This window comes from Castor canadensis, chromosome 6 (genome assembly GCF_047511655.1).
Source record: "Castor canadensis chromosome 6, mCasCan1.hap1v2, whole genome shotgun sequence".
In the NCBI taxonomy this organism is placed as follows: domain Eukaryota; kingdom Metazoa; phylum Chordata; class Mammalia; order Rodentia; family Castoridae; genus Castor; species Castor canadensis.
The window spans coordinates 1,140,066-1,156,082 of NC_133391.1; the positions used below are offsets into that span (position 1 = coordinate 1,140,066).

The 16,017-nt window shown below is 57.2% G+C and overlaps 1 protein-coding gene across 12 annotated transcripts in view; it reads right to left on the reverse strand.

Annotated features, from left to right (window-relative positions):
- The window catches only part of Mad1l1 (mitotic arrest deficient 1 like 1), a 267,255-nt gene that overhangs the window by 94,616 nt on the left and 156,622 nt on the right, over positions 1 to 16,017 (reverse strand). For 11 of the 12 annotated variants that reach the window (XM_074075385.1, XM_074075384.1, XM_074075388.1 and 8 more), the window contains one exon: positions 1,081 to 1,169. The exons of the other annotated variant lie outside the window; for it this stretch is intronic. In XM_074075385.1, the coding sequence (XP_073931486.1) occupies positions 1,081 to 1,169 (89 nt within the window). The remainder of the gene's footprint in view (positions 1 to 1,080; positions 1,170 to 16,017) is intronic. 12 annotated transcript variants of the gene reach the window in all.

The window sequence follows — 16,017 nt, forward strand, 5'->3', positions numbered from 1 at the left end:
CCGCTGGGTGAAGTGACATCTTGTGTGTTTCCTGGCTTTTATCTCAACAGCTCTGCAAAGCAGGACTTGCCCAGCCTTCACCCATGAAGGGACAGGCCCCAGGAGAGAGTGACAGAGCAGAAGCCATCCCAGCAATGGGGACAGGACTCATCCCTGTGTTGAGGCCTCAGCCACCCAGCCCAGGAAGGCCGCTCCACCCCAGCTCCACAACAGGCCATGCAGCACCTGGTCCCAGGCCCCATCTCCTCCCACCCACCAGCATTCAGGGTGCAGAGCCCTGGGAGCCCAGCAGCTGGCCAGGGCAGACCCTTTGGGCAGAGTGGGCCCTGCAGGGCTCCAGTGCTCTGCAACTGTCACTATGCATCCCAGTGGCTGCCTCCCCCAGGATGCCAGGAGGATGGTGACAGCCTGCCCACACCCGCTTCAGTCAGATGCTGGATGGCATGGCCAACATGGGTGCCAGAAGGGGCTGCAAGAACCCTGACCCATGCTGCCAGGATGTCCCATCTGTGGGTGAACGGAGACAGGCCTTGGGACCAGCACCATCCAAGGCCTTACTAAGAAGGCAGGGGGGCTGGGCAACAGAGGCGAGGAACACGCTAAGAGGAGCATGCAGGGCTCTGGAGCAGGGAGCGCGCCTCCAAACACGGACGGAGGTGCCCACTGACACCCTGGGTGCATGCCTGGCTAGCTGCTGCTTCTGTAACTCCTGCAAGACGCTTGTCTGCACCCCTCACACACCGCTGCCCACGGGTCCCTCAGCGGGCTGCTGGCATGCAGGCGGTGGGGAGGTGGGGGGGCTGTTACTTCATGCTGCTGGCAACAGAGGCAGGTCCCCTCGGACGCCCTGACAGGAGCGTCTGCACTTCCTGAGAGCACCAATACGTGCTGAGAGGACAGCTGTCAGGGCTGGCCAAGGGAAGGACACTGGAGAAGACCCAGCCCAGTAGAGACACGTGTGTCTGCACAGAGGAACCTAGGCAGACAGAATGTGACTGAGAAAGAAAACACCTTCCAGAACGCAGGGAGGAAGGGGTCCGTGGGCTGCTGGGAGAACAAGGTGAGGTGTGGGGGTCATACCTGAGCGAGTCCACCTCCTCCCTGCAGAACGGAAAGCTGGGCTCGGCGCAGCTCGGCTGGGACTTCAGCATCTTCAGCTCCATCTCCAGCTGTGGGGAAACACAGGGCCAGGGTCAGCAGACAGGGCTGTGTAGCCCGGCCCAGAGCCCATGGCCCAGGTGCCGTCCCTCACCCCCCCCACCCCCTACCTGGAAGTCCCAGAGGCAGTATCTGCATTTGTCTGGGCAGGATCCCCACCATGCCGGGAAGCTGGGGAGGAGGGCTGCTGCCTGGGAACCCCAGCAGCCTAGAGCTGTGGCCACGAAGCATTCGAGATTGCAAACAGCCCTCTCTCTCCTCAGCCACTCCTGTTTGCAGCGTGGCCACAGAGACACACGGTCACTTTGGGCATGCCCTTCCCAGGTCAGGGAAGGAACCTGTTCTCAATTCTCCCAGCTGTGATCTCAGTGTTTACACATCACGGTAGGAGAAAGTGTGTGGCTACCTGCTCTGGCACACCTGGTGGACGGGCTCAGGGCAGCAGAAGGGGAGCTGGACAGACCACAGGCCAGGAGACCAGGGCACAGAGCTCAGAAACAGCACAGTCAACAGAACTGGGGATAGGCCGCCACAGCTGGACGAGGGGCTTCCCAAGAGCTAAAGTCTGCTCCTATGAGGTCCACAGGTGCCCTGCTCCCAGCAGACAAGACTCACGGACAAGGAGACCCCAATGCTGGCCACCGGGAAGTAGCACGGAGGTCCTGTGTCACTCCTGCAGACGAGGCTCTGGCCGCTCCTCAGCCCGGCCCCCCAGGCCCCCATGCCCCTGCTGAATATGGTCCCTTGACCTTGGGACTTTATAGCTGTCAGAACCATGAGCCAAGTAACTTTCTATTCACTATAAAGTACCCAGCCTCAAAAGGCCTGTGACAGCCGCAGAAGATCGACCAGGATGGTTTATGTTAACTGCTGTTTTCATCGCTCACACACCAGCCCTGACACCCACTGGCGTGCACACAGGCCTGGACTTTCTCATTTCTGAACGACTCCCCCCGCCCCGTGACACAGTGGGGACAGGCACTGGGCTTTGAGTGTGGGAAATGGCCCGGGGAACTGGCCCTGCTGGACTCACTTCTGGTGCCTGTACTGGGGAGGGCAGCAAGGCCCCCCCTTCTGCAGTCGGTGCAGGTCAAGTTTTCCAGCGAAGTGTGGCCCTCACTCGGCGGATGGAGCTTGGTTACCAGGAGCTGTGAAGGGCTTTGAACTGTCACAGAACTCCCGCAGCAGCCACAGTTCTTTCACACATCTTTCAGCAGTCGTTCAGATCACTGTGCAGCGTGACAGACATTGCGAGGCCTGGTCCCGGGTGAACAGCCCCAGAGCTGCTCTGCACATCCCACTCCCAACACAGCCGAGACCTCAGCACCCCAAGGCTCTCCCACGCCTGCCCAGCTCCACCGCAATCAGTCCTGCTTCTCTGGTTTCTTTGGGGAACAGCACTGGGGTTTGAACTCAGGGCCTCACACTTGCTAGGCAGGCCTCTACCAACTGACCTCCTCTACCAGCCACTTTTTGTGATGGGTTTTTCTGAAGATTGGATCTCAAGAACTATTATTTGCCCAGGCTGGCTTCAAATGGTTCTCCTGATCTCTGACTTCTGAGTAGCTGGGATTACAGGGTGAGCCACTGGTGCCTGGCTCATTTTGGGTGGTGACATTGTCTATTAATTTTTTTTTACCAGAATTGTGACTAATTTGTCTATTTTAATGGCTTCAGTTCAAAGAATGGCATGTGGACTCACTCACTACCATTTCTTGCTCTTATGAGCCTCGGCTGTGACCTCTGGAGACTCCCAACTCTTGTCCTCCTGGGGCTGCTTCTTTGCCCCTGATGCTGACAGCTGGGGTCAGTCCATGGGATACTTATTTAAGCCCAGAATTCAGATGTTTGTCCTGGTTCTCACGAGGAGTATTTTCTATACTGGCAAAACACTAACGGCACACTGTTGTAAAAACTACAACTGTTTCCTAGGTCTCACCCACTTTCCCACAGCATCTCGCTCAAACCAGGAACTGTTTACTGCGATTGTTTCGTCCCGTTTGTCGCTGTTTTGGATTCTAAGCCTTAGGCGCTCTCTTTCTGGTTTTGTTCCTAATCTCAAGTTTCATCACACTGCAGTCAGTCCTCTGGTCCACTTATGAACGTTTATAAAGGCCGAAGAAGAATTTTTATTACCTAACAGATGATTGCCCAGGGCGTTCTCCTAAGCCCTTTGTAAGTCGTGCGATCTCTCGTTTGAGGACAGCGCACACGGGCGCTGTGTCACCATCGGCACTGGCTGGCCTCCAGCCGTTCCCTGCCTTGCTATGATGTCCGCGCTCCTGACGATCACCACTTTGCTCTGCCACACGCCACCCAGACGTCTGTCCGTCTGCACCTTCAGGGCTCAGGAGGGCATCTGCCGTTTTCTGCAGTGCTCCCTGGCTTGGATCTGGCACGCCTGGGGTGGAGACAACCCTGGCCTCTGGGTGTGACCACCTGGTGGCCTGGAACAACGACTGCGGTCTGCTAGGTGACTCGTCAAGAAGTCCTTCTCTTTCAGCGGGAGACTTGAGCCATTTACATCTTGACGCTGTCTGATGGCTTTTAAAGCCAGACCGTTCTGCGGCCTTTCGACCTGGCTCTGGACATTGAGGAGTTCGCACTTTTTGCTCCGGCTGCATTTGTAACGCTCAGCTTTATGTTGTGCCCATTACTCGCCTGGGTCCGAGGGTGCCGACGGCAGGTCCTGCGTGTCTAGCTAGTCAATGTCACCCTCCTCGCTCTACCTTTATACAGCCTGTGACAGCCAGCTCCACCTGTCCATCTGCCGTGTCTCCGTGTGTCCGTGAGGTGACTAGCAGCTCAGCGTTTGAACAGTGACCCAGGAGAGACTCCCCTCCGCAACGTGGACGCACCATCCATCCGCCCTGTTGGGCCACACAGAGCAAAGAGGAGGTGAGCATTCCTCCTTCGTGCCTGAGCGGGCACCTCCCCCCTCCCCCAGGTCTCCAGCTTGCATCCATGGGACTTCCAGCCTCCATGATCACGTCAGCCAACCCCTCATAGTCGATCGCTCCATCTCTCTAGGTAGACAGATGGACAGACGGACCCTCTTGGCTCTGTTCCTCTGGAAAGCGCCAAGACACAGTTCACTACACTTGCAACTCAACGCCATCTTTACAGGTGTTTTCATCGTCGGCTGTCGAGGAGACCCCTTCTCTGCTCTGTCCCCTCTTCTACGTCATCCTGTTAAGCGTGAAGTCCCACATTGCCAGGACATGTGGCCTTTTCCTATTTCCCTGACTCCCACGAGAGCTTCATCTTCCAGTCAGGTGACGAGCTCTCAGGCCTAGAAGTTGCCTCCGTTCCGTGTGCGCCCCAATCCTTCTTCCTTCCCCCCACTGTCTCTCCGGCTGTTCTGCCTTCCCTGTGTCGCTGCTGCTTCTCGAGGTCCCTGCAGGGTCCCCTTGGGATTCCACCGGACGCTGACTGCCATGGGTACAGGCCCCAGCCACTCACGGCCAGCTAGCTGCGTTTTCTGTGACTTCTCTGCCTGGTCTCCCTGCTTCTCTGCTCTGCTCACGTGCGCAATGAGACTTTTATCATCCCACACAAGGTGACTTTCGTCAGATCCTCTGCCGGAGGTCACCGCTTCCGTCCCTCTGATCCAACCGGACAGTTGTGCTGCAGGTTTGATCACAGGCACCGCTTCAGCGACAGCACACGCTCTCCTCAGAGCACAGCATGCGTGGGACCCCAGCAGCCCCTACTTCCTGCGAGCCATGCGACAGCATGTGGACACGGCTCCACCTGGCCCACGCCGGCCCCCACGGACGCGGGCTCGGGACCCAGGTGGCCCCTTTCAGGAGTTCGCCCCGGCTTGTCCTGGCTGCACGCACGTCCTCGCACTCCGTGCATCTCCCCCGCTGCTGGCCACCTGCCTCCTGCTTGTGGCTTGGGCTCATCTCTATCTCTGTTTTGCCAAAATGTAAGTTTGCCATTTTGATTCTCACTCTTCTTGTTATTTCTGGATGATTTCCAGAAAAGAAGCAGGAAGCGCTGGCTTCTGCCACAGTGTCCAAAGCAAACACTGAGCCTTTCGTTGTGATTTGTAACCTCAGACTCCTAAGTAACCAACCCTCAGCCTCCTCCTAACGGGGAGGGGTCTCCGCCCCTCTGAGCCTGTGCCCAACACCCCTCTCAGCCCCATTGGCGGCCGCCTGGACCCACTACAGGCCCACCTGCCCAGGGCTGCCCAGGACACAGGCCACCGTGATGTCTCACAACCCTGTCACCCACGTGACGTCCCACTGGACAGTGGCCAGCTGCACACATCTGCAGCTGCCTCCGCCCAACTCGCAAATCCCTGGGCTGCAGCCTCCCCGAAGCCGGGCACCGAGTGGCCCTGACGGGCAGGAGTGCTGAGAAGACACCAGTGTGCTTGCTTGCAGTCACCCAACCTAGGAAACAACAGGGTCCCTGCCCCCTGCCCCGAGGACTGGAGTTAGAACTCAGGGCCTTGTGCTGTAGGCAGGTGCTCTACCACTTGAGCCACACCCCGGCCCCTTTAGTCTTGACACGGGGTCTCACTTCATGTCTGGGAAGGCCTGGACTGTGAGCCTCCTCTTTGTACTTGCTGTGTAGGGGTCTCAAACGGTTTGCCAGGGTTGGCCTTGAACCACCATCCTCCCAATCTCTGTCTTTAACATAGCACATTGGATTTTACAGGAGGAAAGGCCAGCTGGCTGCTGGATGAGATCTGGGAAAGGCTTCTGGGATCACCAGCTGGACACTGCAGGCTGTGCAGCCACGGCCACTCCAGGAAGCCCTGAGCCAGCCCCTCAACCCCTCCTCCCTGTGCTTTTCTCGCTGAGGTTAATCAATGAGCCGGGGAGGGTGTTCAATGGTGGGCAGAGGCTCTGACCACATCGGCTGAAGCCCACACCTGGGCACAGGAAAACACACGGTCCCTGTGATCACACACATGCAGACTGGGATAAGACCATCTGTCCTTGAGGCTTCAACACAGAGTGGGAGAACGTGGATTACAGCGCCAGCCCAGGGCACCACCCAAAACAGGACCTCGTCCTGCCCCAGCTGGCCCAGACCTTCCTCCCCCAGCCCTCTCACGATCAGACACACACACTCTGGGTCTCACACCCCAGCCGAGTGTGGCCACGGCCATGTCTCCCCTCTCTGGCCCCAGCTCCCCACGCAGCATGAGACTGGACCTGCCCTCCCTCTGCGGCCAGCCAGGCTCCAGCTCTGTGGCAGAGGAGAAGCATCTGTTACCGCTCCCTTGCAGCCGACACGGGCTGATCCCTGGGGGAGGCGGGGGAGCTGGAAAAGCACTGACATTGCTGCCTGCAGCCACCTTTTTCATACCTCACTGAGAAATACCTGTATTTACAGTCAGCTTGAAAAACGAGAACACGAGAACTAATTGGATTGTGTCTTCCGAGAGCCCTCGCCACCTGCCTTAAAACCAGCCAGCCCCACTGTGAGCCTCGCGTCTGTCTCAGGCTTCTCTGCCCCTGAGCAGGGTGGGCCGAGCAGGGCAAGCCAGCAGCTCAGTATGGACAGGGGAGCATGCAAAGGGGGCAGGGTTTGCAAGTTTGCAACCTTATTCTGGACATCTCCGTCTCCTGTTCACTACAATTTAGTTTAGAGAGAGGGCTTGTGTTCCTGATCCACAGGCAATGCCTGACTGGTGTACTCGCCTCCACTAAGAGGCACCGTGACCAGCAGTGCTGCCCCAAATGCACCACACACCCAGGATGAGGCTGGCAGCCAGCCACTGGGGAGCGGCCAGCCCAGGGGCAGCGTGTCCCTCAGCAGGCTGTGCTCGTGCTCAGCAGGGCAGGTGTGCTGAACACACTGACTCAGGAACAGGTGCCACCCCAGCAAGAGGCTGCTCTTCCAAAGCCACCTTTGGCCGGCACCGATGGCCTCCACCTCTAGGCTCCTGTCCTCTGCTGTCCACCCCCTCACTGCAAGTCATCCGGGCTGCAGGACCACAGGCCAGGACGGGCATCACAGGTCTGGCTGGCCCCTCAGGAGGGGCCCAGGTGAGCCCTGGGGTGGCAGACACAGGAAGAGTCAGGAGACCCAGCCCTACCCCACCCCACCCTGGCGCAAGTTACGTAAAGCCTGGACCTTTGCCTCCTCTGTGCCCTACCAGGGGCCGTGACAGCCCCATCACAGGATGGCTTAAGGAAGAGCTTAGACTCGACACTGAGACCAGCAGTCCAATCCATCCGCCCAGAGACACCAGCACATGGCGTCCAGAGGCGCGCCGGGTCCCAGAGGAGGAAAGCTTACTGTCACTACTTCATCCTACTGTGTCCACACAGTTCCATGCACGTGTGCCCTTTCTCAAACAGCAAGTAAACACTCGCAAAGGCGGTTACAGGAAAGTTCAGGGCAGAGCCTAACAGATGGCAGGCCACCACCACACCTCTGCCTTCGGCCCTCCGCAGGCTCTGTGCTGTCACCTGCGTGGGGCCTCCTGCAGCCTCCACTGTGCCACCAACCACAGAACACAGTGACCAAATCCCTAAGGTCCACGACTGGGTGGTGAGCCCCACAGAACTCCTGCCCCATGCTCCAGCCCTGGGCTCTGGCTGGCACCGGGCAGATGTAGACTGGGGGTGAATGGAAGTGACCTCACTGCCCTGCACTGGCATCCTGGCTATATCCCCTGGTGGGGCAAGTTCTGGATTGGGGCGGCCTCATGGTCGGGGCCTCTTCTGTGGCCTCTGAGCCCCCGCCATGGGCATACACACAGGGCTCTGTGTCACCTGGGCAGCTGCTCTGACAGCTGGGAAGGAGGGAAGGAGCGAAGGAGCAAAGGTGCTGCGGGGCAAGGTGGGCTTGGGAGGTGTGCTGAGTGGCCAGGAGCAGTGCTGCTCCAGTGTCCCCACAGGTGACCCCCACTCCAGTGAATGTCCAGGGAAGCAGGCAGGACCTCGTCAGGGCCTGGGGCTGCTGTGCAGGGGCCCTCAGTGAAGAATGACCACACTTTGAGTTCTAGTGTAACAAGCATGGAAGCCAGGCCGCCCCAGGTCGGAGGGTATCGCTGCAGGCCGGGGTTCTCTGCTGGGGCAGTGCACAGCAGCCGCAGGCAGAAGATGGGCAGATGCAGCTGAGTTCCACTGAGATGTCACTTACAGGAAGTTGCAGGATGTCACTTACAGGAAGAGCTGGATTTGACCTGTGAGCAAAGCCACTCCAGACCCCGCCGAGCCAGTACCAGACGATGAAGGTCTGAGCTGAAGCGACAGGTCACGAAAGTAACCAGAGCGTCACCCAGCAGCCTCCTCCCAGCCCACCTCCTGGAGGAGAAGACACCAGGAGCCACAGCACTCCACTCCCGTCGGCCTTGCCAGCCAGCCAACTCCTACCAGGCCTGGTCTGCTAGGGAGAAATATCTACCCTGCACCCAGGAGAAGGGTGGGCGAAGAGCAAGTGAGGAGGGAATTTTCCAGAAAGTAAAGGAGTCACACATGTAGGGAACAGTGTGGCTAACTCTGAGCCCCTCCTCAAACCGATAGCCTCGGGCGTGGACACAGTGTTTGCAGAGAAGGGAAAATTCCGCAGGGAAAGCACGGTCACCCATGCAGCTCTCCAGTGTCAATGAGGTGCTTCCCCAACAGCAAGAGAAGAACCTACACTCGTTTCTCCAACGGTCATGGACTGACACTAGCTTCCCAAGGTGAACCAGGCCCGTGGCACCCCCCGGCAGGGATCCATGGGGTGCTTGGCCCATGAGCGGTCAGGCCACAGACAGGAGATCAGCCCACCGGTACAACAGGGGCAGGAAAGAGTCTTGACCACAGCCAAGCCTGGACCCAGCTCCAGCCATCTGGGGGCCCCAGCATCAATAAACCGTGGGCTAGCGTCTGACTCCTCCTGTGCAGAAACGCAGCCCTCAGTTCTTTTGCAAGAACTGAGGGGACATGCAGGTGACCAGGTGTCTGGCTGCCTGGAAGGGTGGCAGGGCTGCAAGCAGGCCTTCCTGAGAGGGCCCTTCTTCTTTGCTGACAACCTAGACAAGGCACAGAACCCGCAGTGGCCATGGCTGCCTGAGGGGACCGTCTACGTGCTCTGGGTATTCTGGCGCCGAGACTGTGTGTGCAAAACTGGCTGCCTGCAGAACCGCAGGCCCAAGGCGTGGGCACACTGAGTCATGCTGAGACCTCGTGTCTTCACATGGCCCTTAGATGACCACCTCCACCCTGTCACAACCCTGGCACCCAGAAAGCACAAGAACAACCATGACTTCACCTGAGGGGGCCAAGTCACCACGACCTCCTCCCTTCTGAAAATAAGCAGAAACCAGCAAAATGTGTAACACAATGCTTTGCAGGACACAGACTGCAGGCAAAGACGACAGCGCACCCTGAAAGGTAGGAGCGTGGCCAGGTGAGACCACCAACGCCAACCCGCCACCACAGGCAGGTCCCCAGGACACAGCACAGCACTGCATCAAGGGCCCCTGCCCAGGACCTCAGGGAGGCTGAACCACCAGTGTGAAGGTCCAGGGATCACCGGGAGAAAGTGGCCACAGATGGGAATGGGGAAGGAACAGGATCCCCCTAAAGCACTCAGCAGGACAGGGCCGGCACCATGTGGCAAGGAAAGACTCGGGCCAAGGACTGCCTGGCAGAAGCACCAGAGACACAGAGACCCCAGAAGGTATGGGATCACAGGCCCCGAGCTAAGCACCGTCCTGAGTCTCGTGTGGGCCCCGGCACCTGAGCTGTGCGCACAGGACTTGTCACAAAGACGCCCAGGACTGAGCAGACAGCACTCGCAATGGCTGGCCTCACCTCACAGGCAAGAAGCAAAGAAAAGGTTAACCAGTCAGTCAAAACCAACGGAGAACCCCTGAGGTGACAGAACCAGGAGACTTTCACATGCTGACGGGAGCCGAGCCAGGCGTGGTGGACCCTGCACTGCTGGCATAGGGAGGGGAGGGGCTCAGGCAAGAGCAGTGCGAGTTCAAGGCCCGCCTGGGCTGCACAGCAAGACCCTGACCCCAAAAACAAAATGGTGAAGATGAATGGATTCTGTATTTTCAAAAGTCCAAAAGAAACATGGAAGAAAAAGAAAAGGCCCCGCCGCAGAGGAGGACCAAAACTCAAAACAAAAAACCAAGCCCAAGTCCTCAGTGAAAAGAGGACATGGATTATTCCAGCGGCACTTCAGACGTCAAGAACAAGAGCCACGACGACCAGGGAACCCGAGCGGCAGCAGAAAGCGGGCGGCGTGAATTTCAAGTGAGGGGGAGGCGGGACGTGGTGGGGTGAGGACATGGAGGTGAGGACGTGGTGTGTGTGTCGTGTGGCAGGAATGGCAGCAGGAACGTGGTGTGGGGGGTGCGCGTGTCATGTGGCACGAGGGCGTGGCAGATGGCGCATGGCGGGGCAGTGTGGGCCCCACACAGTCACTGGGCCTCAGAACCCCAAAGATGACAAGGAACCCACAGGTGTGAGAAATGTCAACACCTGAAGCACTGAAGTGAAGGAAAACACAGCACCTCCAACCACAGCGCTCCAGACCACTGACTGACTGACTGACTGACAGACGAGTTCCACGCAGAGGGACGACGAGGACAACAGCAGATCTGTTGTTGGAAGAGAATGCAGAGGGAAGATGTAGGTCACCTGTGATGTCCTGAAAATCAACAAGAACCACAACACTGAATCAAGGAGTGAGGACAAAAACCTGACGAACCTTTACACTGACCACGGAAAAGGAGGGAACCGAGTCACTAAAATCAGAAATGAAGGGGCCGCCGCTTCACTTTACAGGAACAGAGGACGGTCAGAGAACCCCAGGCACAACGGCCACCAAGTCAGAAACCTACGGGCCACGGACAAGCCGCTAGGAACACAGAAATTATTAAGAAGCAGCAAAATCCCTATGGCCAGTAGAGACTGAATCAGCGATCAAACATTTCCCACCAAAGAAAGAAAAAAAGAAAACCGGACCAAATGCTGAACCAGTGAATTCTACCAAACATTTAAGAAACTAACACCAACTTTTGTCAAACTCTTCCAAAAACCATGACAGGAGGGACAGACCCTAATGCACTCCAGTGCAAGAGCCAAGTAAAACATCCCATGAAACAAACCTGAGTCAGGGACCCTGACGGAGGAGGAGGAGGAGACGGAGGAGATGGAGAAAAAGATGGAGGAAGAGGAGCTGGAGGAGTTAGAGGAGGAGGAGGAGATGGAGGAGGAGGAGATGGAGGAGGAGGAGGAGGATGAGGAGGAGGAGCTGGAGGAGGAGGAGCTGGAGGAGCTGGAGAAAGAGATGGAGGAAGAGGAGATGGAGGAGGAAGAGGAGGAGGAAGAAGAGATGGAGGAGGAGGAGGAGATGGAGGGAGAGGAGGAGAAGGAGGAGGAGATGGAGGGGGAGGAGAAGGAGGAGGAGATGGAGGAGGAGGAAGAGATGAGGAGGAGGAAGAGATGGAGGAGGAGGAGATGGAGGAGGAAGAGGAGGAGGAGGAAGAGGAGGAGGAGGAGGAGATGGAGGGGGAGGAGGAGATGGAGAAGGAGGAAGAGGAGTAAGAGATGGAGGAAGAGAAGATGGAGGAGGACGAGGAGGAGGAGGAAGAGATGGAGGAGGAAATGAAGGAGTTAGAGGAAGAGAAGACCCTCTGCGAGGTGCCAGCAAGCTGAACCCAACTTACTGAACAGATCAGACACCAAGACCAACAGCAACGATTCCAGGAACGCAAGGGTGGCATCCGTGGAAAACCAAGGATCATGACACACCACAAGAGAGTGAAGGAGGACCCATGTGAGTGCCACAATCAGGGAAGAAAACCATTTGACAACATCCAACACCTCTTCGGGATAAAAGCACCCAATAAAGTAGGACTAGAAAGGAACTCCTATAGCGTGACAAAGTGGGATCCTTGCCTCACACCTTATTCAGATATTCAAATTTCAACTCGCATTGGATCGAAACCTAAATGCAGGAGGTAAATCATAAACCTCTTAGAAGGAAACACAGGAGTGAGGCTTTTTGACTTTGACCGACAATGGTCTCTTAGACGTTCCACCAAAGACATGCGACAAAAGAAATGCAGTAAGTAACTGTGCGTTTCGGCGCACACAGACATCGCCAAGAAGGGAAAACACGGTCGACAGATGGGAGAAAATCCGTGCCAATCACAGCTCCAATAAGGGACAGATACTCAGAATACATAAAGAACTCTTACAACTCAACAAAGAGCCCAACATAAAAATGGACAAAGTATTTGAACCAACACTTCTGCAGAGTTGCCAATGCGCACAGGAGAAGCTAACGCCATGGGGGAGCGACCGAAACGGCACGACACACAAAACAAAATAAACCCAGAAACAAGTGTCACTGTCACTTCACTCAGTCCTCAAGTCGGAAATTTGTCTTCTCTTTTTCTGGTCAGTCTGGCTGGAGGGTTCTCACGTTTTGACCTCCCAGGCCAGATTTCTTGTTACCCTGCGTAAACCGTGTGAAGTATGGGATTCGCTGCGACATTTCCACGTGTGCCTGTGACCTGCTGTGACCAGTCACCTCCTGTGACTTTCTTATCACCTCTTTCCTGCTCATGTGCCTAGCGGTTCCCTGTGCTTTCACTGTCCCAATGACACGAGTGAGAAACCGTGGGCACTTGTCTTTCTAGGTCTGGCTTATCCTTTAACGCCACGGTGTCCAGTTCCACCCGTTTTCCCACAAGAGACATCATCACCTGCACAGCGGTGACGCCACTGTGTGCATACCACCTTCCGTCCAGCCTTTGATGGGCTTCATCGTGACTGTCACTGCCACAAGCGCGGCCTTGAGGGTCTCTACAGCAAGCCGATTCAGTCTTCCGGGCAGAGCCCGACAGCAGCACTCGCTTGCATGGCAGTTCTTCTGCACGCATCTTCATTTCCACGTGGCCACACTGCACCCCACCAGCACTGCTGCTCTTTGTGGTGGCAGCCATTCCACCTGGGTGACATGGGACCTCAAGGTCGCTGTGATTGCCTTTCCCTGGTCAGGGCCTTGCGTGTGGCTAGGCAGGCAGGGAGGGTCACCCCGACCCCGAAACGCACACCTCCCGGGAGAGCTGCCTGCCCAGGCCCACACCCCACGGTCGCCCCGGCTCAGTGTGGCCTGGTACCGTGTCCCTCTGTCAGCAGCCCCTCCTCCCTGCACAGGCCTGACCCGCCAGTGTCGCTCTGAGCCCCAGAGCTTCACGGAACTTTACCGCTAAAGGTGCTCGTGACGGAGGCCCCTGCAGGGCACAACCTTTAAACAGAGACGGGGTTTCGGTTTGATGTGTGAAGATGCGTGGCTTGAGCCCAAGGCCTTACCCTAATGCCACCCAGCAATTCTGATTACTGTGGACCCTGCTGGCACCAGAGCAGGCATGGTCACCCGTGTCCACACGCCCACCCATTTCACCATCATTCACTCCACCCACACGACTTCGCCCGTGCCCAGCACACGGACACTGGGGATGGAGCTGGGGTCCAGGGCCTCAGAGGGCTCTCAGGGGCCAGCTCTGCAGAACCCCAAGCAGGGACCCCCTGGAGTGCTGGTGGCAGGTGACTGGATCCCAGGCAGTCACACGGCTTTAGGCACCCAGGTTACAGGGGAAGCCCAAGTGTGGGAGGAGCAGGACAGGCACCATGGCAGTGCCAGCTTCCTCCATGAGGCAGGGGGAGCCTGAGATGCCCTGGGCAAAAGGCAACAGGCTAGGGCAGGCGAGAACCCACAGGGCAGAGCACTCCACGCTGACACAGCGAGGGGCCAGTGGGAAAATGGAGCCAAGGAGGACCTCAGAGACGGCCAGGTCTAAAAGAATCAGGATGAGGGTAAGACTTTCCTCTAGATCCCAATCTTTAAAGATAAACCAGCAGGGCATGGCAGGCACGCCTGTAATCTCAGCACTCAGGAGGATTGTGAGTTTGAGGTTGGCCTGATCTAGTGAGTTCCAGAACAATTCCCTTTTTGTGGTCATTACAGACTAATCTTCTTTAAGTTCGACAGGTGAAGAACACAGTAGCTTTCTGTCTCGAGTCTAAAGTCCTCACCTCCTCCTCGTCTCCCTCCCCCATTCCAAAGGAAGCCATAAGAAAGCGAGAGGTGAGTAGCAGGAACTGAAAGGCACCCAAGAATAACCCTAAGGAGAGAACGAAAAACGAACTCAAGTGAAGGGTGGACGAGACCAGGGTGGTACCACCAGTCAGCTCCCCAGAGAGGGTTACACTGCAAACGCAGGTTCCCAGAGCAGCCCGCGGACCATGGCCTCTCAGCAGGGTTTTGGGTTTTTTTTTTGGGGGGGGGGGGCTACTAGGGTTTGAGCTCAGGGTCTATACCTCGAGCCACTCCACTGGACCTTTTTTGTGATGGGTGTTTTTGAGATAGGATCTTGCAAACTATTTGGCTAGCTTCGAACCTCCTGAGTAGCTGGGATTACAGGCGTGAGCCAGTAGTGCCCAGCTTAGCAGGGTTTTGACGAGCTCAAGCTCGCTGTGAAGTGGAATTGAGGTGAGAGTCAGAAACTATCTAAGGCAATTCTGAGGAAGAAGACCACAGAAAGGTCTTGCCATGTCACACGAAAGGACTCTGCCCACTGAGACCTGTGTCGTGGAGTCCAGACCAGAACTGGGTGCAGAGGCCCCACATGGGTTTTGGGAGGTGGGTGGGCACCCTCATCTCTCCTACAACCAAGAGCCAGGCACAGATTCCAGGAGGAATGCAGAAGGGGCAGGGGGCGCAGACACCCAGTCACTCAGCAACCCTGAAAGTCTCCAGCCTGACACTGGCTAGCACTGGAGGCCGAGATCCCTAGGGTACCCCCCCCACCCGAGATGCCTGCCGGCTGCACTGGCCACAGGACCTGCACCGTGGGCGACGGCAAGCATTAGTGCCGAGTCACACTGGGCAGAGAGGTGCCCTGGTCAAGATGAGCAGCAACGAGTGCCGCCTGCTCTTAGGAGCCCGTCACCAGGCCTTGGTGACGATGACAATGAAGAATGTCTCATGACAGCAGCTCAGAAAGAATGTACCTGCCCCAAGTGGATGGCGGTGAGGAGAGTGGGAGCCATTGAGCCATCCCCAGAGAGAACCAGGCTCTGCTGGGATGAAGTGACTCCAGCAGGCAGGATCAGCATGAGGAGTCACGTGGAACAGCATAAGAAGACGGAGCACTCAGAGACTGGCAAGGGTGGGCTGTCGTGGGAGAGGGCTAGAGAGACACTAGGGAAGTGAGCGTCGGCAGGGTCACGTGCATCGGGAGGAAAAGACGGTGCCGTGGCCCGAACATCTATGAGCCCCACATGCTCTTGGCTAACATGCTTGCCACGGTGTTGGCACCAGGAGGGGACCCTCGTGAGAGGGGCTGGTGGCCTCAGAGAGCTGCTACAGCCCTCCCCCAACATGAAGCAGCCGTGAGAACCAGGGAGCAGCCTCACAGACACGCCTAGACAGATGCCTAGACGGATCTCATGCTTCCAGTCTCCAGAACCGGCAGCCAGGTGTTTCTGTGGCTTTAAGCCACCCAGCAAGTGGCATTTTTTTTGCTAGAGCAGAGACACACGGCCACAGAGCCTCCCTGTCCCCTCTGAACAAGGCTGGGTGAATGCTCACTGAACTGGTTTACCTGGAATGCCGGTCAGGAGCCTCCTGCCCAGCGAGTACCGAGAGCAAGATGACAGGATGGCTAACTGCACCGTGAGGCCAGAGAGCCCCATGCCAGCTCTGTCCGGGACCCATGAGGGGCAGGGCACCATGGAGTCACTCCACACTTAAGACCTTCCCCCAGACCTGCTCAGGGGACATCCCTGGCCCTGAAGAGTCTTGCAGAGGGGCCCCTGGACAATGGTCCCCACTCGACAATGGTCCCCAGTACTGCAGACCAGGCTCCTACAC